We start from the raw sequence: 27,216 nt of genomic DNA, 5'->3' as shown, positions 1-27,216 counted from the left end.
TCAAAAGGTTGTGGGGATATTTGATGACACTTTTAGGAAATGTCAGACATTTGACAAGAACCAAGTGGTGGAATTTTATTAAACAAAACCAGTTTTCTTCTTCTACTCAAACATTTATTAAAGTCAAATACAAATAAGGCAACAAGAGAAGTATCCAACACTTCTCTTTTGAAAAGTAAATATGTACAGCAGATATGATCATCTACATCATGGCAGTTAACCTCTGGCCCGCGGGCCAAAATTGGCCCGGCGTGTAATTCCACTTGGCCCTTGAGGCGATATCAAATTAACACGAGAGCTGGCCCGCCGACACCGCATTCACCACTAATTCTCATACTTGCCAACCCTCCCGGGAGACTCCCAAATTTTAGTGCCCCTCCCGAAAATCGTCACGTCCGCTTTTCACCCAGTCCAGCGAATGCTGGCCCAGTCACATAATATGTGCGGCTTCTGTACGCACACTCACGTGAATGCAACGCATACTTGACCAACAGCGATACAGGTTACACTGAGGGTGCCCGTATAAATAACTTTAACACTGTTAGAAATATGCGCCACACTGTGAATCCACACCAAACAAGAATGACAAACACATTTCGGGAGAACATCTGCACCGTAACACAACATAAACACAACAAAACAAACACCCAGAATCCCATGCAGCCCTAACTCTTCCGAGCTGCAATATACACCCCCGCTACCACCAAACCCCGCCCCCCCAACCCCGTACCACCTCAACCGACGCACGCCCCCAAGACTGTGGTCCGAGTGGACTACGAGATATAATGACTGATGAACACCTTCGTACAATAATGAAGGTTGCCTCAGCTCAAAGCCTGAGCCCCGACATTAATGAACTAGCATCCAAGAAAAGATGGCACGTATCTGGCTAGGCACATCAGATTACGTTTGGAGATCAGTGTGTTGCAAACTGAGCAATTTAAAATCCTGAATGGTTGGTTTATTCATTGTTATTTTATTTTCTAATTTATTAGCCTGTAGAAAAAGTTAATGTTGATATTTACCTCAGAAGGCTGCAAATAGAAAAGAGGCATTAAATTTTTATTTAAATTGTATTTGACATGCCATTGATATTTTTTAATTATTATTATTATTATTTGAAACTCGATTTTGCATGTCACTATAAAGTTATATAAGCCTTGCTTGTTCAATATTCAATGCAAAACTTGTTTGGGTCCCTATTAAAAGGTTAATTTGTTCAACCTTGGCCCGCGGCTTTGTTCAGTTTTAAATTTTGGCCCAGTCTGTATTTGAGTTTGACACGCCTGATCTACATCAACAATATGATTTGCCTAACTGACTGGATATAACAGATTTAATTTAAAAAAAATTAAATAAAGCGTTTTTTTGTCTTTTTTAATAGATTAGGAATTGTTACAACGAAGAATCGCGATTCATGCCAAAATCAAGAAGACACTTCTCTAAAACTTTAGCCCCAGACTTCTTCTATTTGTTTGAAATGATCATTACTGCCACACGTGGTGAAAAAGTGTATTACAACTGAGTACTCCTGCGTCCCATAAGGACCACTGCGAACTGTTTAAAGTCAATATTTGGCTTATTTTCTAATAGAACTGGTAAAATAAGGGCAATGTCTGGATTATAGAAAGAGTGCAACATAAAAAAACATTATATTGATGAATTCTTATATTTTATAAACCCATTGATGACAGCAAAACTATGAAAATATGTTGGCTTGTTTTATAAAGTCAGACACTCTCTGCCTGTCGAGGCACTTCTAATCCTGTATACATCCTTATTTCAACCACATCTACATCATTGCAATATCATATACTCTAACACTGATGAAAGTTATCAACGTAAATTACAAATCCTTCAAAACAAAGCAATACCAACCATACTATGGTCAGACTTTAATGCTCCCTCGGATCCACTCTTTCACAGGATGAAACACTGCGTGAGTAACTCCTGACATAACGCATGCGGGATGTATAATGTGGTATACAAGCTGAATGATGGGCTCTGTGAGCTCATTCCTCTTCCACACATTGACATAACACTAGAAGAAAACATTGCCTAAAGGGCAAACGCCATAAACTCAAATGCACAAGCTTTAGTATAATGCGTAAATGCCCAAATGACCGGAATGAACATAACAGTCCAATCACATAATCTTCTTCATTGAGAAAATCTAAAAAAAACTCTTGAAACACGAATTATTGCTACATTATACCACACTATGAAGCCCAAAGGCTGAAAACCAATTACGATCATGCGCAACAAGAGATGTATTATTTACATGAATTAATTATTCAACATCTATTATTGTTGTATGCATACTGAAATAGATATACATAATATAAGCACATTGCAATATGTAGGGCTACAAACTACTAAAAAAATTAGTGGAAGAAAGAGTATAAATTTAAACTGTAAGGATGTGTGAATGTATGAAATGTTGAGGAAAAGGTTTAGGATGTAAACATGGGAAAATGTTAGTAATGTTGTACTTTTATTATCTTACACGTACTGTATTGGGGCCCCTGCTTATAAGCTATTACAGCTTGCTGGGAGTTTCCCTTTTACAAAGCACTTACAAATCACATAAAACTGAAGTGTAAGGACGTGTATAATGTTTTGAAAATAAAGAGAATTGTTGTTATTGAAGGTGATTAAGGATATTTTTTTTTTTTTTTGGAGCATTCAAGTGTTTTTCTAGGTACTATAATTATTACTATTTATCTCGCTTCTAATATATGTTTTTTGGAAGGGTGGAACATGAACAAAGGAAGAACCCAGTGAATATGATAGTTATAATATATATTTGTTTAAATTATAAATTAACAAGCTATAAATAAATGTTTATGAAATACAAATAAAAAAATGCTCTGTTTATGATGCTCAAATAATATCATTATTATTATTTACTACTAATGTGTAACCAATTTTTCAAAGGTTATTAAATATTAAGAAAGATATGGATTATAAAAACTGGTGAAAATGCACAAATTGTTGGTCAACTGCTTTAATACAAAGTCAATGGGGCTCAAAATTTTAAGTGACCTTTTTGTTAAAAATAAATTTAAAAAATCATAGCTTTCTTAATATTTACCCCTTTTTAAAAAGATTGGTATAATTTGAAAGCTTACTAAATAAAGAATCTGAAAAAATTTCACAGTTACGTGTATTTTCAATTGATTAAATTCATGAAATTGGCTTTGGAAGTGATGCAAATTTTGAGTAAACGTGGCTGCTCGAACTCGACTTGTGAGTCACATCACAAACGACCGGGCAATCGGCGGATCCAAAAAAAATCGGTGTGCGAGTCGATCAGTTAACAAGATATTTGGCATACTCACAAATAAATGTATAACTTATATTACAAGTGGGATTCTAATGAACATTTTACTCACCGTAGATGCAGGGGAGTTTTGTCAAGTGTAAACTTGCCAAACGTTGTGGCGCGAGTACTTGTTCAATACAAAAATGTTGATTTCCGGTTAAACTAGGACAGGGGTTTTTAACATTTTCGGCCTAAGTTTTCCACTACAGAGGGGCCTGCTGCCCACTCAAATACAAACACTGAATTAGTAATCTGGCTCCTAATTTTAGTTATATTCAACAATTATATCCAACCTACTTACAGTTCAACATCATAAACTTGTCAAATGATATGAATGCATGTGTTAATCACAAAGATTGTTATCAAGGTTAGGTCAGGCTGATAGCTAAAATAAATACAAATTAAATGCAAAAGAAGGGAATCGTAAAAACTGATAAAAAATAGACTTAAAAACGCATTTGAAAACATAAAAAAAATAATGAATAATATTACATATTAGGGCTGTGAATCTTTGAGCACCACACGATTCGATTCAGAAGCGATTTTAAACGATTCCCCATTTTCAATACTTTTTTAATAAATTCGGTGCAAGTTCCCTGATTCACTACATTCCTCAATACAATAGATAAACAGCTCTGATAAATTATTATATTACTTAAAAGAAAATGGTTTTGTTTAACATAAAATTCTACCCAAACATTTAATAAAGTCAAATATGAATAAGGCAACAAGAGAAGTATCCAACACTTCTCTTTCCTAAAGTAAATCTGTACAGCAGATATGATCATCTACATCAGGGGTGTCAAACTCAAATACAGAGTGGGCCAAAATTTAAAACTGAACAAAGCGGCGGGCCAAGGTTGAACAAATTAACCTTTAACGTCCTCTACGAGCTATCGTCACGTCCGCTTTTCATCCATTCTAACATCGTTCAGACCCAGTCACAAGATATTTGCGGCTTCTGTACGCACACACGAGCGAATGCAACGCCTACTTCATCAACAGCGATACAGGTTACACTGAGGGTGCCAGTATAAAAAACTTTAACACTGTTAGAAATATACGCCACACTGTGAATCCACACCAAACAAGAATGACAAACACATTTCGGGAGAACATCCGCACCGTAACACAACATAAACACAACAGAACAAATACCCAGAATCCTTTGCAGCACTAACTCTTCCGGGACGCTACAAAATACACCCCCCACTACCACCAAACCTCCCCCCCCCCCTGCACACACACCCACCTTGTAGCGTCCCAGAAGAGTTAGTGCTGTAAAGGGTTCTGGTTTGGTGTGGATTCACAGTGTGGCGTATATTTCTAACAGTGTTAAAGTTTTTTATTCTGCTACCCTCAGTGTAACCTGTATCGCTGTTGATGAAGTATGTGGGGCATTCTAATGTGTGTGCGTGCAGAAGCCACACATGTTATGTGACTGGGCCAGTACTCGTTGGGCTGGCTGGCTGGCTGGCGTTTGGAAGACTCCCGGGAGGATCGGCGGGCCAGCTTTAGTGTTAATTTGATATCGCCTCAAGGGCCAAGTGAAATTACACGGCGGGCCAAATTTGGCCCGCGGGCCAGAGTTTGACACCCATGATCTACATCAACTATATGATTTGTCTGAGTGACTCGACAGGACAGATTTAATAATAATTTAAAAAAAATTTAATCGATTAAGACTCGCTACATCTAAGAATCGCGATTCGTGCCAAAATCAAGAAGAAACTTCTCTACACTTTAGCCCCAGACTTCCTCTGTTTGTTTGAGATTATCATTACTGCCACAAGTGGTGGAAAAGTGTTTTACCACTGAGTACGCCTGCGTCCCATAAGGACCACAGCTGAGAAGCAGATATTATTTGGTTAAAGGGGAACATTATCACAATTTCAGAAGGGTTAAAACCATTAAAAATCAGTTCCCAGTGGCTTATTTTATTTTTCGAAGTTTTTTTCAAAATTTTACCCATCACGCAATATCCCTAAAAAAAGCTTCAAAGTGCCTGATTTTAACCATCGTTATATACACCCGTCCATTTTCCTGTGACGTCACACAGTGATGCCAATACAAACAAACATGGCGGATAGAACAGCAAGGTATAGCGACATTAGCTCGGATTCAGACTCGGATTTCAGCGGTTTAAGCGATTCAACAGATTACGCATGTATTGAAACGGATGGTTGTAGTGTGGAGGCAGGTAGCGAAAACGAAATTGAAGAAGAAACTGAAGCTATTGAGCCATATCGGTTTGAACCGTATGCAAGCGAAACCAACGAAAACGACACGACAGCCAGCGACACGGGAGAAAGCGAGGACGAATTCGGCGATCGCCTTCCAAACGATTGGTATGTGTTTGTTTGGCATTAAAGGAAACTAACAACTATGAACTAGGTTTACAGCATATGAAATACATTTGGCAACAACATGCACTTTGAGAGTGCAGACAGCCCATTTCAGGCGCGCTAAGAACATATATTTTTCCACGATTTCAGCACTCAGGTTAACTATACTTAAATAGACACAAAATACTGCATTACACAAGACTACCCGAATGTACTCGAATGATTGAAAAAAAAAAATGTTTTTAAGCTAAATTATTGGTAAACACAGTTTATGTATAATAATTTACGTAAAAACGCGAGTAATGAATAAAGTTTTCATCAATTAATATATTCTGTAGACATACCCTCATCCACTCTCTTTTCCTGAAAGCTGATCTGTCCAGTTTTGGAGTTGATGTCAGCAGGCCAGGGAAGCTAGGGTCGATATTCTTCTCTTGATCATCTTCGGTGGCATAAGGGACGGTGTGAGCCAAGACATCCAGGGGGTTTAGCTCGCTTGTCTGCGGGAACAAACTGCCGCAATTGCTTGCCGTGCTACCGAGGTCCTTTGTCCCTGAATAGCTCACACACTCCGGCAGATTCAATGGGGGTCTGGCGGCAGATTTCTTTGACTTTATCGTTGGAAATGCATCTGCTTTGAGTGTCGCAGGATATCCACACATTCTTGCCATGTCTGTCGTAGCATAGCTTTCGTCGGTAAAGTGTGCGGAACAAACGACTGACCATTTCGTCGGCTTTCCCCACAGCCTCGTATTTTGAACAAATTTCGTCCAATTTCTTGCCACTTTCGCATCTTTGGGCCACTGGTGCAACTTGAATCCGTCCCTGTTCGTGTTGTTACACCCTCCGACAACACACCGACGAAAGTGTGAAAATGGCGGATTGCTTCCCGATGTGACGTCACAACGTGACGTCATCGCTCCGAGAGCGAATAATAGAAAGGCGTTTAATTCGCCAAAATTCACCCATTTAGAGTTCGGAAATCGGTTAAAAAAAGATAAGCTCTTTTTTCTGCAACATCAAGGTATATATTGACGCTTACATAGGTCTGGTGATAATGTTCCCCTTTAAGAAATACTGATTGTGTTCTACGTCATCAGTAATATTAATTTCCAACTTATGTGTAATCAAGTTCTCAAAAACTATTCCTGAATTTGTCAGTGAAAACAAATGGAGCAGGGTGAATAGGGTTTAATCCCAATGAGGACGTCACTGTTTTTTGGAAAGGCAGAATTTTCCTTGAGACTGCGCGACCGTGTCGGATGTTCTCTCCATGTGCGATCATGTGACGCCTGGGTCTAAGACTTGCCTCAATGAAGGAGTCGATGTGCAGCATGAGTGCCTGAGTCCGGCTGATGATGAACTGGTTCACACAGGCGATGGCATGGGACCTACGAGACGAGCACAAGGGTCACCACGTGTTTCGCTCGCAGGCGCAGCGCTGCGAAAAGCGGTCATATGTGCTTCTGCCGCACAATTGCCTCCACACAAGACCGGAAATACTTTAGGGGAATTTAGCTGCGAGATGAGTCAGATGAAGTGGGAGGAAGCCAGACCTGATCTTGGGGCTGCTGTGCTTGAAGAACTGCAGGAACTTGGGGATCATGACGTTCAGAGGCCGATCCAGCATGTCGCTGTCCAGGATCTCAGCAGAGTCCTCGCAGATCTTCTGGAGGGCTCCAAAGGCCCCCTTGATGGACAACAGAATAATAATGTGATAAAGACAGTCCCCAAAACATATGCCATATTTACTATACAGTATATAGTGAATCATACACTTAACCCAGTGGTTCTTAACCTGGGTTCAATCGAACCCTAGGGGTTTGGTGAGTCGGGCTCAGGGGTTCGGCGGAGGTCAAAACACACCCGACTCATCGTGTAAATAAAAACTTCTCCCTATCGGCGTATTACGGATACGGCAACAGCAGAAGTCAGACTGATTTGCAGGTGTGTAAATTGTGGTGAGTTTATGCACTGTCGGTTTTGTTCTTTGAACAAGGTGATGTTCATGCACGGTTCATTTTGTGCGCCAGTAAAAAAACATGGTAACACTTTAGTATGAGGAACATATTCACCATTAATTAGTTGCTTGTTAACATGCAAATTAGTAACATATTGTCTCTTAACTAATCATTATTAAGTACTTATTAATGCCTTATTCGGCATGGCCTTATTATAACCCTAACCCTCTAACCCTAACCAAATAACTCTAAATTAAGTCTTTGTTACTTAGAATATGTTCCCCTAAGTGTCCAAAAAACTGTAAATTAAGTCTTTGTTACTTAGAATATGTTCCCCATACTAAAGTGTTACCAAAAACATACAACTTTGTCTTGAATTTGAAAAAAAAACATTTTATTTTTCACTAAAGGTAGGGTTTGGTGAATGCACATATGAAACTGGTGGGGTTCGGTACCTCCAACAAGGTTAAGAACCACTGACTTAACCCTTGTGTAATGGTCATATTGTTGTTACTCAGCCAGCGTTTGTGGGTCTGATGGACCCGTTGCATTTTGTGGCTTTTAATGCCTCACAATCAAACACTTTTATGTTAAAATACTGAACAGATGTTTACCTTAATCCCATTTTCTCACACATTTTGATCCCAATAAATAAGTTTATTGGGATAAGGTAAACATCTGTTCAGTATTTTAACATGTTTATTGGGATAAGGTAAACATCTGTTCAGAATTTTAACATAAAAGTGTTTGATTGTGAGGCATTAAAAGCCACAAAATGCAACGGGTCCATCAGACCCACAAACGCTGGCTGAGTAACAACAATATGAACGTTGCACGGAAAATTTCTCTGCTTCCCACAGGGATTCTTCTTTTGTGTTTCTGCACCTGCGGTTCCCACACAAGGTTGCAACATTGTTTGTCAACACTGTCTGCTCTCTTTTTCTCGCACATTTAATCCTCTGATGTTCTGTGTACCTACACTCTGTCCTCCTCCTGTCTAGGCCTGCTGTGTGTGTGTGTGTTTGTGTGGTACACAGAACAGTGGACCCGGACATCTTATATGTAATAGAAATATGTAGGGGGGGTGTATGGTGTGTGGTCATTAAATATGTATTCTGATATATGTTCTTCACAGAAAACGAGCCAAAGTCAGTGAGTCTCAGTTTGAAAAATTAATTAATTGTATCATTTTTCTTTTAATAAAAAATGAAAACGGGTCCCACAGACCCGAACACCACACAAGGGTTAAACAGGCCTCCACGTGGCTATAAATACGACTGATACCACCACGTGACATGTTGCCATCGCCATTGCCAACTTTCTTCAGATGAAGAAAGTGTGGAGTCCGATGTTGTAAATGTAAACTGTGTCTCAACATTAAAAAGATGATCCTACGTTGGGGGGGGGGGGGGGGGGGGGCACCAGGGCCCAGTTCTTGCTGCTCGCTACAACAGAACTACTTACACGGCATTAGAACATGCGCACAGTGACTTCCTGTTTTGGGCAAAGCTTCAGAATAAAAGCTTAGAAGTATTAACCTAGATCAGGGGTCGGCAACCCAAAATGGTGAAAGAGCCATCCATATTGGACCAAAAATACAAAAACAAATCTGTCTGGAGCCGCAAAAAATTAAAAGCCTTATTACATACAGAGTGTGTCATGAGATATAAATTGAATTAAGAGGACTTAAAGGAAACTAAATGCTCTCAAATATACCTACAAATGAGGCATAATGATGCAATATGTACATAGAGCTAGCCTAAATAGCATGTTAGCATCGATTAGCTTGCAGTCATGCAGTGACCAAATATGTCTGATTAGCACTCCACACAAGTCAATAACATCAACAAAACTCACCTTTGTGCATTCACGCACAACGTTAAAAGTTTGGTGGACAAAATGAGACAGAAAAGGAAGTGGCATAAAACACGTTCTAGAAAGTCGGAGAAAGTTATACATGTAAACAAACTACGGTGAGTTCAGGGACCGCCAAAATTAGTAGGACAAAACCGCGCTCGCCAAATACTCGAATCAGTGAAGCATGTTTAATATAAACAGTGTGCTTTATAACAATTAGGGAGGTTTGTGTCATGATTGTCCTCTTACAGAAAACATATTAAAACAAAAAATTATTTTTTTTCCCCCTCATCTTTTTTTCATACATTTTTGAAAAAGCTCCAGAGAGCCACTCGGGCGGCACTAAAGAGAGCCGCGGGTTGCCGACCCCCGACCTAGATTCTGACACGGCAACTAACAAAAGTTTTATTTTTTTTTAAATATTGTTATAAGGCTGAAACGACGCGTCGACGTAGTCGACGTCATCGGTTACGTAAATACGTCGACGCCGTTTTTGTGCGTCGACGCATCGCATATTTACGTCACACTACCGTCATGGCAGAGCGCAAAGCAGACGATGCGAGCGGTGCGAGCGAGGGGAAAAAAACACGCCAAAAGTCGTCAAAAGTGTGGGAGTATTTCAATAAACGGCCTAATAATGTTGTTGTATGCACACTGTGTCGAGCGGAAATGGCCTATCATAGCAGCACAACGGCTATGAACGAACATTTGAAAAGAAAACACCCGACAGCGTTCTTGCCATCACCATCAAGTCAATCGTCTGCGTGAGTATACGTTGTCATCATTACACAAAAACATGAATGTGCCATTTCTATCTGCGTTGTAAATTCATAAACTAAAGCACCGTTTCACTCTGAGAGGCGCGTTTGGCGTGCCTGTTCAGTGTTTACAAAGACGCGCTCCTCTTTAACGCTAACGTTAATTAGTTGTGCAAATACATTTTACAACATTAACAGTTACATGTAGGGTTGGGCGATATATCGATATGCGCGATATATCGCGGGTTGGTCTCTGTGCGATATAGAAAATTACTATATGGTGATATTCGCAGTTGCTTTTAGCTGCTGGCATTACACTACATGCTTTTCTCACTCTTTCCTGTGTCTCCTTCTCACAGACAGACGAGTGCACCTTCTACATACGTCACATACTGTCACGTCATACGTCACATACGTATACGCCCTCGCGCAGCAGAGAGGTAGCAGCATGGCTAACGTTAGCTGTGATGCTAGCGGTAATACGAGCTAAAGAAGGTGCGAATCTGGTAACAAATGAAGGAAGAATTAATTCCCCCAAAAAACAGCAGGGGGTCCATCGTCTGGCGGTGGTTTGGCTTCTTGTGGGAATATGTCGAACAGACAACCGTAATTTGTCAAGTGTGGGGCGAAAGCGTTGCTATAAAAAGTAGCATTACTGCTAATATGTAGCGTCATTTGAAAAGTCACCTGTTAAAGTTAAAGTACCAATGATTGTCACAAACACACTAGCTAGAGAATGAAGAGTGCTTACTCCGCAGTCAACATCGCCGTTCGGTGCCACACGTCCACACCATCAAAATGCAGATGCAAACATTTCCAGATCAACACCGTATGAAAAGCATAGTGATTTTTTTTTAGTTGTGATTTCCTTCTCTGCATGCAAGTTTAAAAGTAGCATATATTAATGCAATATGAACAAGAATGTTTTAATGTAGACACATAGAATCATCATACTGCTGTGATTATATGCATCAAGTGTTCATTCAAGGCTAAGGCAAAATATTGAGATATATATCGTGTATCGCGATATGGGCTTCAAATATCGCGATATTAAAAAAGGCCTTATCGCCCAGCTACTACTATGTACAAATGAACAATTAACTTTCACTTTAATCATACAATCATTGTTGTGTTATTAAGCAAAATAAGCAATACTTTTACTTTTGTTGAAATGTTTACACTGTTGTTACAGAATATTTCCGTTTTGCACTTTTATGTATTGGATGTTTATCTTTATTTTTGCACATTTTAAAGCAAAATAAGCAATACTTTTACTTTTGAAATGCTTATACTATTGCAGAATATTAAGATTTGCACTGGATGTTTACTTTTCTATTTGCACATTAAAAAGCAAATAAGCTACTTTTAATTTTGTCAAATGTTAAAAGTTTTAAATGTTTACATTGTTACAGAATATTTTGTCATGTTGTTGTCAATGTTGACTGAGTGGTCATATTTTTTTTTTTTGTAAATAAAAGCCATGCCTTTTGAAAAAAACTGGCCTACATTTATTTTTTCATCTTCATTTTAAATAAAAAAAATAATCGGCAAAAGGAAAAATAATCGATAGATTAATCGAAAAAAATAATCTATAGATTAACCGATTAATCAAAAAAAATAATCTATAGATTAATCGATAGAAAAATAATCGTTAGCTGCAGCCTTATATTGTTAGCCACCAGACAAAAATGTGCATGCACAGAGCAGGGCTTTCCCTTAATGTAATTGAATGTAGCGCTGATGATGTTGTGCATGTGAGGTACTCGCACACATTGAAAAAAAGTTTATTTGACTTGAAAATGAATTAAAGTAATATATTATTGCATACCTGCCAACTTTTGAAATCAGAAAAACCTAGTAGCCAGGGTCCAGGGGCCGCAGGCCCCGGTAGGTCCAGGACAAAGTCCTGGTGGGGGGTTCAGGCTTCGCCCCCCGACGCAAAATGATTATTAGCATTCAGACAGGTTAAAATGTTGCTAAAACCATCACTTTTCTATCAGTCACAGTGACTTTTCAAAACAAAAATATTACAGCAAAAATCATATGGGTTGATTGACATGTTTATTCTGTAAGCTAACTTCAATAGTTTGAAATTATTTTGACAGTTAATGCCAGTTATCCTGTCAACCTTTCACAAGACTTCAATTTGTTAATTGAAAGTATAAACAGTATAAACACTTTTTACAGTAAACAAATGGTAAAACAGTACTAAATAATTCCATTAAAAAAAAAATTGGTGCCATTATTAACTTTCTGTCCAAGCTTGTATAATCTACTGCCTTGTTCAATTGTATAAAATATTCTGTGCCTAAAATTCACATTTCTATCACAATTATCATACTGTAAACATGGTAAGCTAACTTCATTAAAATTAATAGTCCTGTCAATAGCATGGAATTACAATTCAAATGTAGTTTTTTTGTAAGCCTTTCAAAAGAATTCAAAATATGAAAAATGAATGAAAATTAATTTAAGCCATCAGACACTTGAAAAGTGGCACATCACATCTCTAATGTACCGGTAATCATTTTAACTTTTCAACAGAAATAGCACTGCAAAAATATTAAGGACATACTTCTGTATTTTGGTAGTTATGCTGTCAACATTTAACAAGATTTCTTCAACTTGGACTTGAAAGCATAAATAGTATAAACACTTTTAACAGTATGACAGTACTAAACAATTCCAATAGATAACATTGGTGTCATTACCTTTTTGTGGCTAAAATCCGAAAAACGTTGAAAGTTTTCCACTTGTATCGCTAGCAACGGCATTAGACTTGTGTTCTTTTGTCCCAACGTGGTCTTTTACATCGCTAATTCCTCCGTGTCCGATCGAAAAATCTTGTCTGCACAAGGTGCAATTTGCGTAGTTTTCACCCTTTTTGGAACGGATAATTATTCCCGGATAGGCTTTTGAATATTCTTCACGGAATGACTGCAGTTTTCTTTTCGGTTTAAGACTCGTTTGCGATTTTTCTCCGGCAGATTCCATGATCGTTCGCTCGTTTGGAAACAATGGCAACAGGTGCCTCGTGCTTGGCAGCGGTGCTATAAATAGCCTCGCGCATTTAAAAAAAAAATTGTTTTAAATTAATGGAAAACCGTATTTTTTATCACTGCAACCGTAACCCGGAATAGGTTGATGAAAACCGTACTAATTACGGGAAAACCGGAGTAGTTGGCAGGTATGTTATCTTAAAGTACATTGTACAGTAAGCAGAAACAATTGAAAATATGGCAAAACGTTAATACTACAATGTTAATACTAATTAATAACATTAGAGATCGGCCGATAAATGCTTTAAAATGTAAAATCGGAAATTATCGGTATCGGTTTCAAAAAGTAAATTAATGACTTTTTAAAACGCCGCTGTACTGAACGGTACATATCCGGTAAAACACGGACGTAGGGCATACTTGCCAACCCTCCTGATTTTCCCGGGAGACTCCCGAATTTCAGTGCCCCTCCCGAAAATGTCCCGGGGCAACCATTGTCCCGAACTTCTCCCGATTTCCACCCGGACAACAATATTGGGGGCGTGCCTTAAAGGCACTGTTTTTAGCCTCCTCTACAACCTGTCGTCACGTCCGCTTTTCCTCCATACAAACAGCGTGCCGGCCCAGTCACATAACATATGCGGCTTTTACACACACGGGTCACACTGGGGGTGGCCGTATAAACAACTTTAACACTGTTACAAATATGCGCCACACTGTGAACCCACACCAAACAAGAACGACAAACACATTTCCGGAGAACATCCGCACCGTAACACAACATAAACACAACAGAACAAATACCCAGAAACCCTTGCAGCACTAACTCTTCCGGGACGCTACAATACACCCCCCCCGCTACTACCAAACCCCGCCCCCCCATCTCCCGAATTCGGAGGTCTCAAGGTTGGCAAGTATGCTCTAGTATACTCTGGACTGAAGCTGTGTGCCTTCATTGTTTTTGTAGCTGTTGTTTTGAGGCATGTTTAAAAAAAATAAAAAATAATGCACTTTGTGAAAGTCAAAGTATAGTATTTCTCATAGTTGTAGTGGGTATTAGGATTATCTCGGAGCATAACAACAACAAGAGTGTGTTGTTGCCGGTGCTGTAGCCGTGGCTAACAAGCCAGCGAGCTCGATGACTGACTAACGACACCATGTCTATGGTTTGGGATTATTTTTAAGTGTGTCTGACGGATAAAAAACTGGCAATTTGCAATGACTGCAAAAAGTTGGTTATGCGAGGAGGAACCAAGACGAGTAATTTGATCTCCCACCTCTTCAAGAATCATAAGGAGATACATGATGAATACAAACACCGAAAAAAAGTAGTACCACACAGTCTTGCACTAAATGAGGACTATGTTATCGTTTACTTTATTACTCTAGTATACTCTGGACTGAAGCTGTGTGCCTTCATTGTTTTTGTAGCTATTGTTTTGAGGCATGTTTAAAAAAAAATAATAATAATGCACTTTGTGAAAGTCAAAGTATAGTATTTCTCATAGTTGTAGTGGGTATTAGGATTATCTCGGAGCATAACAACAACAAGAGTGTGTTGTTGCCGGTGCTGTAGCCGTGGCTAACAAGCCAGCGAGCTCAATGACTGACTAACGACACCATGTCTATGGTTTGGGATTATTTTTAAGTGTGTCTGACGGATAAAAAACTGGCAATTTGCAATGACTGCAAAAAGTTGGTTATGCGAGGAGGAACCAAGACGAGTAATTTGATCTCCCACCTCTTCAAGAATCATAAGGAGATACACGATGAATACAAACACCGTAAAAAAGTAGTACCACACAGTCTTGCACTAAATGAGGACTATGTTATGGTTTACTTTATTACTCTAGTATACTCTGGACTGAAGCTGTGTGCCTTCATTGTTTTTGTAGCTGTTGTTTTGAGGCATGTTTTTAAAAAAAAAATGCACTTTGTGAAAGTCAAAGTATAGTATTTCTCATAGTTGTAGTGGGTATCAGGATTATCTCAGGGAGAGTATGTCCCAAATTCCAAGCTGCTGTTTTGAGGCATGTTAAAAAAAAATAATGTGACTTAAATAATAAATATGGCAGTGCCATGTTGGCACTTTTTTCCATAACTGGAGTTGAAGTTGTTCTCTTATTTTGGAAAACCTTGTTTTTGATTGATTGATTGAAACTTGTTTTAGTAGATTGCACAGTACAGTACATATTCCGTACAATTGACCACTAAATGGTAACACCCCAATAAGTTTTTCAACTTGTTTAAGTCGGGGTCCACGTTAATCAATTCATGGTAAAATTACATTGTTTAATGCATTCAGCGGGGAATCACAACAAAATTAGGCATAATAATGTGTTAATTCCACCACTGTATATATCGGTATCGGTTGATATCAGAATCGGTAATTAAGAGTTGGACAATATCGGATATCGGCAAAAAAGCCATTATCGGACATCTCTAAATAACATATTTGTTTTTAAATGCATGTATACATTTATTGAGCCTTTTTAAAAGGAAAAAATATCACCATAGCAAATTACGCTAATTACTCGATGGTGTCAGAGATGTAGCGATATGATATATTACATATCACGGTTAATGTGACCAAAATTATCATTAAAATCAATTACATTATTATTGAATGTGCTCCAAATGTACTTACACACACCGAACTCTTTGAACTTGGGTTTATATTTGAAAAAGAAATAATACATTTTGTTCTGGCTTCTTAAGAGCCATATCATTTTTATTTCGGGGTTTAAAATAGGTTGATCTTCTTCCATTTTAATTTGCAAAAGGTTTCAGAGTGTTTTTTTTTAAGGATAAATAATAAACGCGATTTGGGTTATTGTGACGACAAGCGACTCCACTTCCTGTTATTATTCCTTCGTACACAATAGAGTAATGTGTTTATACAAGTTTATATTGGAGAATGTCGTTTCTTGATGGGGAAAGATGCTTATGTCTCTCGTATTCATGTTAGCATTTAAGCTAGCTGATGAGCTGCCGCTAACATGCTTCTACAGTAAATGAGCAGTATCACCGGTCTGGGAATTAGTCAAAGTGTTAACAATCACGGTTTTACGATCATATTTATCTAAAAACGGTAATACTGACCGTTGGGAGTTGTACCGCGGGTTACAGTGACGTGCGGTGAGGTTGATGGCTGGTGAGGCACTGACTTCATCACAGTCAGATTTACAAACATATGAACCCTAAAGAGTATCTTATTCACCATTTGATTGGCAGCAGTTAACGGCTTATGTTTAAAAGCTCATACCAGCATTCTTCCCTGCTTGGCACTCAGCATCAAGGGTTGGAATTGGGGGTTAAATCACCAAAAATTATTCCCGGGTGCGGCGCCGCTGCTGCCCACTGCTCCCCTCACCTCCCAGGGATGGGTCAAATGCAGAGGACATTTCACCACACCTAGTGTGTGTGACAATCATTGGTACTTTAACTTAACTTTAACTTTACACATACAAACTGTAGCACACAAAAAAGCACATTTAATTAAAAAAACTTTATTATGGTCTTACCTTTACTTATAAGTGCGGGAACAGTGGTGTTCGTGTTGGAGGAGTTGTGAATGAATGAAATATGAAATCCGTGCTGCAGTCTGTAGGTGTACCTAATGTTGTGTCCCTGCAGTCGTTCACGGCTCCTCCGGCGCGAGCATTGTTGTTTTTGCACTTTTTGGCTTCTTGTTAAGTGACTTTTTTGGGTGGATTCAGTCTTGCACGTGGAGGGTTTGGGTGTGGGCTTTGGTTGGTGTGGCGCTCCCGTCGGGGGGTGCATTCTGCGGCGGGGGTGCATTAACCGGCACCAGGAGGCGGGATTACTGCGAGCCTCACACAGTGAGTCTTCGCAGCAGTTTTATGATTGCTCAGCACAAGAAATACGTTACACACATACAGTTGTTGACAAAATACACTGTACATTATTTACCTCAGCTAACTAAACTATGGAAATGTATAATATAGTTCATATAGCAATACGGTCTCACTGCACAGCAGGCCAGCACTTAGCCGAGTCCGCAATCCATGTTGAGGCACAACTGAGTGACGTGCCTCAACTGGCTGCTGATCACCGCACCGTCTCTTCTCAGTATTTGAACGGCAAATGTGAAAATTCCGCGATTTTGAATAAAAATAATCTAAAACTGGTGAAGTTAAATGGAAAACAACTTTATAGTATAATCACTGAATACATCCATCCATCCATCCATTTTCTACCGCTTATTCCCTTTTGGGGTCGCGGGGGGCGCCGGAGCCTATCTCAGCTACAATCGGGCGGAAGGCGGGGTACACCCTGGACAAGTCGCCACCTCATCGCAGGGCCAACACAGATAGACAGACAACATTCACACTCACATCCACACACTAGGGCCAATTTAGTGTTGCCAATCAACTTATCCCCAGGTGCATGTCTTTGGAAGTGGGAGGAAGCCGGAGTACCCGGAGGGAACCCACGCAGTCACGGGGAGAACATGCAAACTCCACACAGAAAGATCCCGAGCCCGGGATTGAACCCAAGACTACTCAGGACCTTCGTATTGTGAGGCAGATGCACTAACCCCTCTGCCACCGTGAAGCCCCACTGAATACATATAATTTAATTAATTGTTTTTCTTTTTACATTTTTTTTCTTTCCATGATGGCAGGTGAGGCCCCTCCAGTGACCACACGTCACTGGCGGGTTATCATAATATCATTTATTGTTACATACCTATGTGCACATGTGCACACGCTTGATTATTTGCATATTGTTTCTGGCAGGCGGCACTGCAAAAACTGAAATCTAAAAAGATTAAATATCTCAAATAAGGGTGATATTTGCTTATTTTCTGTCTGATAAGATCATTCTTCTCACTAAGCAGATTTTATGTTAGAGTGTTTTACTTGTTTTAAGTTTTTTGGTCCAAAATGATCTCAGTAAGATATTACAGCTTGTTGCTGAGATTTGATAACCTATATTGAGTAAAACATGCTTGAAACTAGAATATCAACTGTTGCAAAGCTGTGTCATTAACACTCACAAGTATAAAACTACTTTTTTTAAAGTAACCATTTCTTATTTTAAGCATGTAAAAAAGAAATCATGACTTTGACACAATTGTGTCTAATATTAAAACAGATGACAGCCAAATGGACTTTGCTGTTTTATTTTCAATGAAACAAGAGAAAATACGTACTCATAGTAGTACAGTTGTTATTAGTGAGAATATACTTATTTTAAGGTATTTTTGGGTTCATTGAGGTTAGCTAATTTTACTTGTTTTGGAAAGTCTTGACAAGCCAAATTTTCTTGTTCTATTGGCAGATAATTTTGCTTAGTTCAAATAAAATACCCCTCATTTTTGTATTTTTTTTTCTTGTTTTTGAACAACGTTTTGCAGTGGGTGTTGCCTCCTACTCTGTTCCGTAAAAAACACCTCCGTCTTGTATTCGTCTGAACAATAACTCTGTTCTAAGAGAATACAGCTTGTAGATTCAACATGCACAATTTATTTATACAATTTTAAATTGGGGTAAGTCGTTTCTCAATGGAGAAAGACGATGTCTCGTTTTCATGTTAGCATTTAAGCCAGCGAGCTGGCGTCCGTTTTCCCATGAGTTTAGCAAGGGGCCGTTATCAATCACGGTTTTTCGATCATTTTAATCTAAAACGGTAGCCAAAGTGAGTTTTACCGCGGTTATCATTAATGTCGCTTATCGTTACGTCCCTAGTCATGACACAAAACTTAACTTTTGTGTGTGAACAGGTAAAACAGAAGGTTTTTGTTTGTGTCATAAGAAATATATGATACTGCAAAACATGAAGTTATTGACTTACGGGTGTTGTTGACGCTCAACATGATTTTGGGGGGGATTCAATGCAAGTGTGTGCTGATTTTAAAGGCCTACTGAAATGAATTTTTTTTATTTAAACGGGGATAGCAGGTCCATTCTATGTGTCATACTTGATCATTTTGCGATATTGCCATATTTTTGCTGAAAGGATTTAGTATAGAACAACGACGATAAAGTTCGCAACTTTTGGTCGCTGATAAAAAAAAAAGCCTTGCGCGTACCGAAAGTAGCGTGACGTCACAAGTTGAAAGTCTCCTCGCATTTCCCCATTGTTTACACCAGCAGCGAGAGCGATTGGGACCGAGAAAGCGACAATTACCCCATTAATTTGAGCCAGGATGAAAGATTCGTGGATGAGGAACGTGAGAGTGAAGTATTAGAGTGCAGTGCAGGATGCATCTTTTTTCACTCTGACCGTAACTTAGGTACAAGGTACACTTAGGTACACCTACTCAGTGGCCTAGTGGCTAGAGTGTCCGCCCTGAGATCAGTAGGTTGTGAGTTCAAACCCCGGCCGAGTCATACCAAAGACTATAAAAATGGGACCCATTACCTCCCTGCTTGGCACTCAGCATCAAGGGTTGGAATTGGGGGTTAAAGCACCAAAAATGATTGCCGGGCGCGGCCACCGCTGCTGCCCACTGCTCCCCTCATCTCCCAGGGGGTGATCAAGGGTGATGGGTCAAATGCAGCGAATAATTTCGCCACACCTGGTGTGTGTGTGACAATCATTGGTACTTTAACTTTAACTTTTAAGGGCTCATTGGATTCCACACTCTCTCTTTTTTCTATTGTGGATCACGGATTTGTATTTTAAACCACCTCGGATACTATATCCTCTTGAAAATGAGAGTCGAGAACGCGAAATGGACTTTCACAGTGACTTTTATCTCCACGACAATACATCGGTGAAACACTTTAGCTACGGAGCTAACGTGATAGCATCGGACTTAACTGCAGATAGAAACAAAATAAATAAACCCCTGACTGGAAGGATAGACAGAAAATCAACAATACTATTAAACCATGGACCTGTAACTACACGGTTAATGCTTTCCAGCCTGGCGAAGCTTAACAATGCTGTTGCTAACGACGCCATTGAATCTAACTTAGCTACGGGACCTCGACAGAGCTATGATAAAAACATTAGCTCTCCACCTACGCCAACCCTCATCTGCTCATCAACACCGAAGCTCACCTGCGTTCCAGCGATCGACGGAGCAACAAAGGACTTCACCCGATCATCGATGCGGTCGGCGGCTAGCGTCGGATAGCGTCGGATAGCGCGTCTGCTATCCAAGTCAAAGTCCTCCTGGTTGTGTTGCTGTAGCCAGACGCTAATACACCGATCGCATCTACAGCTTTCTTCTTTGCAGTCTCCATTGTTCATTAAACAAAATCCAAAAGATTCACCAACACAGATGTCCAGAATACTGTGGAATTTTGCGATGAAAACTGAGCTTTTTGTATTAGATACAATGGCGTCCCAATACTTCCGTTTCAACCATCGACGTCACGCGCATACGTCATCATACCTAGACGTTTTCAACCGGAAGTTTCGCAGAAAATTTAAAATTGCACTTTATAAGTTAACCCGGCCGTATTGGCATGTGTTGCAATGTTAAGATTTCATCATTGATATATAAACTATCAGACTGCGTGGTCGGTAGTAGTGGGTTTCAGTAGGCCTTTAAAGATAATGTACATGTCATTGTATATCTGATAGATCACTATATTCACGAACATTTGTATGCTCGTACAACACTTAAAACCTTAAGCATAGCCGTATGTGGAATTAAATTATGGAATGGATTAACCAAAAGAAATCAAACAAAGCACCAATATGATTCAGTTTAAGAGACGGTTCAAACTACAAGTGTTCACATAGTACACAGAAGAACAATTATGATGAACATCTTTAACCCTTTTTTTTTTTTTTTAGATAAAGATTATGTATGTATTACATTTTTTTTTTTTACTACCATGGTATATTATTTATTTATTCACTGTTCTGTTACAGAGAACAAGGAAATGGGATAAAATTGCAATGGTATGAAAAGGGGTAGGATTAAATAAGCTCAGCTTCTTCCTACTCCTTTTCGGACGAGCTGTAATGAAACAACTGGAAATATGTGATGCATTATATTGTATCGTATGCATGTCCGAAATAAACTGAAACTGAACTGAACTGAACAGGTGCGTTATTATGCACGACCAAGTCTGTGGTACAGTATGCGTGTATGTGGTGTGCTAAAAAGCAAGAGTTGCACTGCCATCTACCGTTGGAACTACAAGCTGGACAGACAGTCCTGTTATAATGTGTTTAAAGCGAAAATACCCACCAAAAAACAGTCGTTAAATAATAAATGAATGTATGTGAAAGAAAGAAATACGATAAAAATATGCACAAATGGAGGAAAACACTTTGATTATGTCGGCAACGCTCATGTGCAGACTGAGAGGTAGGATAGAATAGAGAATAGAAAGTACTTTATTGATCCCTGGGGGAAATTCAGCACCACAGTTCGCTCACAATAAACACTTAGGTATTTTTTTTACATGTGAATAATATAAATACAGTCTATTATACAGCATTATTCACATGTGAATAATATAAATACAGTCTATTATACAGCATTATTCACATGTGAATAATATAAATACAGTCTATTATACAGCATTATTCACATGTGAATAATTTAGATACAGTCTATTATACAGCATTATTCACGTGAATAATATAAATACAGTCTATAATACAGCATTATTCACATATGAATAAAATAAATACAGTCTATTATACAGCATTATTCACATGTGAATAATTTAGATACAGTCTATTATACAGCATTATTCACGTGTGAATATAAATACAGTCTATTATACAGCATTATTTACATGTGAATAATATAAATACAGTCTATTATACAGCATTATTCACATGTGAATAATATAGTCTATTATACAGCATTATTCACATGTGAATAATATAAATACAGTCTATTATACAGCATTATTCACATGTGAATAATATAAATACAGTCTATAATACAGCATTATTCACATATGAATAAAATAAATACAGTCTATTATACAGCATTATTCACATGTGAATAATTTAGATACAGTCTATTATACAGCATTATTCACGTGTGAATAATATAAATACAGTCTATTATACAGCATTATTCACATGTGAATAATATAAATACAGTCTATTATACAGCATTATTCACATGTGAATAATATAGTCTATTATACAGCATTATTCACATGTGAATAAGATAAATACAGTCTATTATACAGCATTGTTCACCTGTGAATAATATAAATACAGTCTATTATACAGCATTATTCACATGTGAATAATATAAATACAGTCTATTATACAGCATTATTCACATGTGAATAATATAGTCTATTATACAGCATTATTCACATGTGAATAATATAGTCTATTATACAGCATTATTCACATGTGAATAATATAGTCTATTATACAGCATTATTCACCTGTGAATAATATAAATAGTCTATTATACAGCATTATTCACATGTGAATAATATAAATAGTCTATAATACAGCATTATTCACATGTGAATAATATAAATATAGTCTATAATACAGCATTATTCACATGCGAATAATATAAATACAGTATTATACAGCATTGTTCACCTGTGAATAATATAAATACAGTCTATAATACAGCATTATTCACATATGAATAACGTAAATACAGTCTATTATAAAGCATTATTCACCTGTGAATAATATAAATACGGTCTATAATACAGCATTATTCACATGTGAATAATATAAATAGTCTATTATACATCATTATTCACATGTGAATAATATAAATACAGTCTATTATACAGCATTATTCACATGTGAATAATATAAATACAGTCTATTATACAGCATTATTCCCATGTGAATAATATAAATACAGTCTATAATACAGCATTATTCACATGTGAATAATATAAATACAGTCTATTATACAGCATTGTTCACCTGTGAATAATATAAATACAGTCTATAATACAGCATTATTCACATATGAATAATGTAAATACAGTCTATTATAAAGCATTATTCACCTATGAATAATATAAATACGGTCTATAATACAGCATTATTCACATGTGAATAATATAAATACAGTCTATTATACATCATTATTCACCTGTGAATAATATATTATACAGCATTATTCACATGTGAATAATATAAATACAGTTAATTATACAGCATTATTCACATGTGAATAATATAAATACAGTCTATTATACAGCATTGTTCACCTGTGAATAATATAAATACAGTCTATAATACAGCATTATTCACATATGAATAATGTAAATACAGTCTATTTTAAAGCATTATTCACCTGTGAATAATATAAATACGGTCTATAATACAGCATTATTCACATGTGAATAATATAAATACAGTCTATTATACATCATTATTCACCTGTGAATAATATATTATACAGCATTATTCACATGTGAATAATATAAATACAGTCTATTATACAGCATTATTCACATGTGAATAATATAAATACAGTCTATTAAGGTGTCGACTTAAACGTGTTGCACTGTATTACTGTAAAACATACTGAGAGAATGTACGTATAACCCCAATAAATGCCTTAACCCCGATGGATGCGGTTGAGTAACCAAAAAAAAAAAAGTAACCAAACATTATATGAAGAAATAATCTTATATTCAGGCTTTACCATTCATATTTCTGCTTTAAAACATGGCAGCTGTGAGACGTTGATTTAACCCCGTGGTTCTCATTTATTTTCTCCCCCCCCAGCTGTTAATATATATATTTTTTGAACCTGTATGTGTCAAGATAGTTCTTTACCAACATTAAAGAAGCTATTACGCCATTGCCCCGTGGCGCATCCCCAGGGGGGGCCCGCCCCACTATTTAAGAAGCACTGCATTAAACGTTTGGAACTTGCTCAGTTAGATTTTTCTAGGGAACATGAACACACACACACACACAAGTCCTCGTGCTGTGAAATGGATGTTCTCAATAGGTTGCAGAAATAGGCGTCTGGCACCACTACGTTGTCCGACACCTTCCAAAATGTGTTTCCATGGAAACTGTTGCCATGGCGGCATTGCTACCAGACGAGAGATGCAGAATGTGGAAAGGGGAAAAAAAGGAGGATTTAAAAAAAAAAACTAAACTAAAAAAACACTGCTGTTCATTGCATTTTGATTTGGGGGCCTCTCACGTTTGTACGACATGTTCGGGGGTGGGGGGTCTTACTGCATTCCGGTGATACTAAGATGTCTTGTGTGAAGCCCCCCCTGCCCCCATAAACATCCCAGACCCTCCCCTCTTCCTAAAACTCCTGTTCAGAAAGAGCATTAAATAGGAGGATTAAGCAAGAACTGAACTCATTCAGGAGGTGTTTAAGTAGTGAAATATGTTTCCCACTGCATGAAGATCACTTTCCCTCCAGATTGGAGTCAGTTTCAATCGGCATCGTAACGGATTCCCCAGCAAGTCGTGCCAAATCTAAATAAAGCAAACCGCCGTCACCTGCTCGCGTCTTTTTATAGAGACGATAGACAGCCGCAGTGCAAATGCGGCGACACGTGGTGCTCTTTTGTGGATTGCTTAACCGCTACTAGCGGCACTACTTGGCGACAAGAGCTTGGGTAAAACAATCTGAACAGTCCACATACTCGTACCATTAATCCCTCAGAGGTTATGTATCCTTAAAGGGGAACTGCACTTTTTTTTGGAATTGTGCCTATCATTCACAATCATTACGAAAGACATGATGAAAGATGGATTATTTTTTTTGCATTCTAAATATTAAATACTTTTGATCAAAAGTCCGCTTACAATGGAGCCACACTATTCTGCCAATAAAGTTATTAAAAAAACATCCAAACACCTCCATTAGGATTTTATATACATACGTATATATGTATATACAGGCACATTTATAATAACATTTAATATTTATGTATTTTGATCATTTTAAGCATTAAATTAAAAAAAAAACGCATCACAACTTTTGCTTTTTTTTCTTCTTCTCATCACTGATTATTTTTCGGACTATAAGGCGCACTTAAAATCTTTTCATTTTTTAAGCTTCTCAGGTGGAATTATTTCCCATTCTTGCTCGATGTACAGCTTAAGTTGTTCAACAGTCCGGGGGTCTCCGTTGTGGTATTTTAGGCTTCATAATGCGCCACACATTTTCAATGGGAAACAGGTCTGGACTACAGGCAGGCCAGTCTAGTACCTGCACTCTTTTACTATGAAGCCACGTTGATGTAACACGTGGCTTGGCATTGTCTTGCTGAAATAAGCAGGGGCATCCATGGTAACGTTGCTTGGATGGCAACATATGTTGCTCCAAAACCTGTATGTACCTTTCAGCATTAATGGCGCCTTCACAGATGTGTAAGTTACCCATGTCTTGGGCACTAATACACCCCCATACCATCACAGATGCTGGCTTTTCAACTTTGCGCCTATAACAATCCGGATGGTTCTTTTCTTCTTTGGTCTGGAGGACACGACGTCCACAGTTTCCAAAAACAATTTGGAAATGTGGACTCGTCAGACCACAGAACACTTTTCCACTTTGTATCAGTCCATCTTAGATGAGCTCAGGCCCAGCAGAGCCGACGGCGTTTCTGGGTGTTGTTGATAAACGGTTTTCGCCTTGCATAGGAGAGTTTTAACTTGCACTTACAGATGTAGCGACCAACTGTAGTTACTGACAGTGGGTTTCTGAAGTGTTCCTGAGCCCACGTGGTGATATCCTTTACACACTGATGTCGCTTGTTGATGCAGTACAGCCTGAGGGATCGAAGGTCACGGGCTTAGCTGCTTACGTGCCGTGATTTCTCCAGATTCTCTGAACCCTTTGATGATATTACGGACCGTAGATGGTGAAATCCCTAAATTCCTTGCAATGGCTGGTTGAGAAAGGTTTTTCTTAAACTGTTCAACAATTTGCTCACGCATTTGTTGACAAAGTGGTGACCCTCGCCCCATCCTTGTTTGTGAATGACTGAGCATTTCATGGAATCTACTTTTATACCCAATCATGGCACCCACCTGTTCCCAATTTGCCTGTTCACCTGTGGGATGTTCCAAATAAGTGTTTGATGAGCATTCCTCAACTTTATCAGTATTTATTGCCACCTTTCCCAACTTCTTTGTCACGTGTTGCTGGCATCAAATTCTAAAGTTAATGATAATTTGCAAAAATAAAAAATGTTTATCAGTTTGAACATCAAATATGTTGTCTTTGTAGCATATTCAACTGAATATGGGTTGAAAATGATTTGCAAATCATTGTATTCCGTTTATATTTACATCTAACACAATTTCCCAACTCATATGGAAAAAGGGTTTGTACATAACATAAATAAAATTGAAAATCAAAGAATGCATAAATAAAATAGAAACATTCTTTCTACATAAAATAAATAACATAGTTGTGCAAATAATACAAAATGTATCAAACTCAGATAAAAAATAAATTTGCAGGCAGGCACTTTTTAATTCCCAGTCGACAATGTAATGGACTGTCACACACGTACGCTTCTGTGGTCCTACTAGAACAGTGTTTTTCAACCTTTTTTGAGCCAAAGCACATTTTTTTCATAAAGAAAATAGGGAGGCACACCACCAGCAAAAAAGGTTAAAAATGAAACTCCACCAGGTTGTCGTGCCTTATTTTGAGTTTGTTGTTGTTTCCTGTGTGTGTAGTACTTTAGTTCCTGTCTTGCGCTGTTATTTTGGTGACCTTTCCTGTTTTGTTGGTGTTCTCCTGTAGCAGCTTCACGCCTTCCTTTGAGTGCTATTGCCTGCACCAGCTTTGTTTTTGCAATCAAGACTATTGAAGTTGTGCGTACGCTATCCTTCTCTTGTGGGGACATTGTTGATTGTCATGTCATGTACGGATGTGCTTTGTGGACGCCGTCTTTGCTCCACACGCTGTAAGTTTTTGCTGTCGTCCAGCATTCTGTTTTTGTTGACTTTGTAGCCAGTTCAGTTTTACTTTTGTTTTACATAGCCATCCCTATGCTTCAGTGCCTTTTCCCTAGCGGGACTTGCCTTTTGTTAATTTTT

General features: G+C 38.2%; 1 protein-coding gene across 4 annotated transcripts in view; it reads right to left on the bottom strand.

The window, feature by feature from the left end:
• The window catches only part of tnpo1 (transportin 1), a 143,720-nt gene that overhangs the window by 89,075 nt on the left and 27,429 nt on the right, over nucleotides 1-27,216 (bottom strand). For all 4 annotated transcript variants that reach the window (XR_009815856.2, XM_061966546.2, XM_061966543.2 and 1 more), the window contains exons 6-7: nucleotides 7,227-7,360; nucleotides 6,980-7,061 (exon numbers count right to left, since the gene is read on the bottom strand). Coding sequence is in view for 3 of the 4 variants with exons in the window: in XM_061966546.2 (XP_061822530.2) it covers nucleotides 6,980-7,061; nucleotides 7,227-7,360 (216 nt within the window). In the remaining variant the exon portion in view is untranslated. The remainder of the gene's footprint in view (nucleotides 1-6,979; nucleotides 7,062-7,226; nucleotides 7,361-27,216) is intronic.

Source organism: Nerophis lumbriciformis, linkage group LG11 (assembly GCF_033978685.3).
Source record: "Nerophis lumbriciformis linkage group LG11, RoL_Nlum_v2.1, whole genome shotgun sequence".
Taxonomy (NCBI): Eukaryota; Metazoa; Chordata; class Actinopteri; order Syngnathiformes; family Syngnathidae; genus Nerophis; species Nerophis lumbriciformis.
Note: the sequence above shows the minus strand (reverse complement) of the source record. Positions and strands in the feature narration are given on the sequence as shown.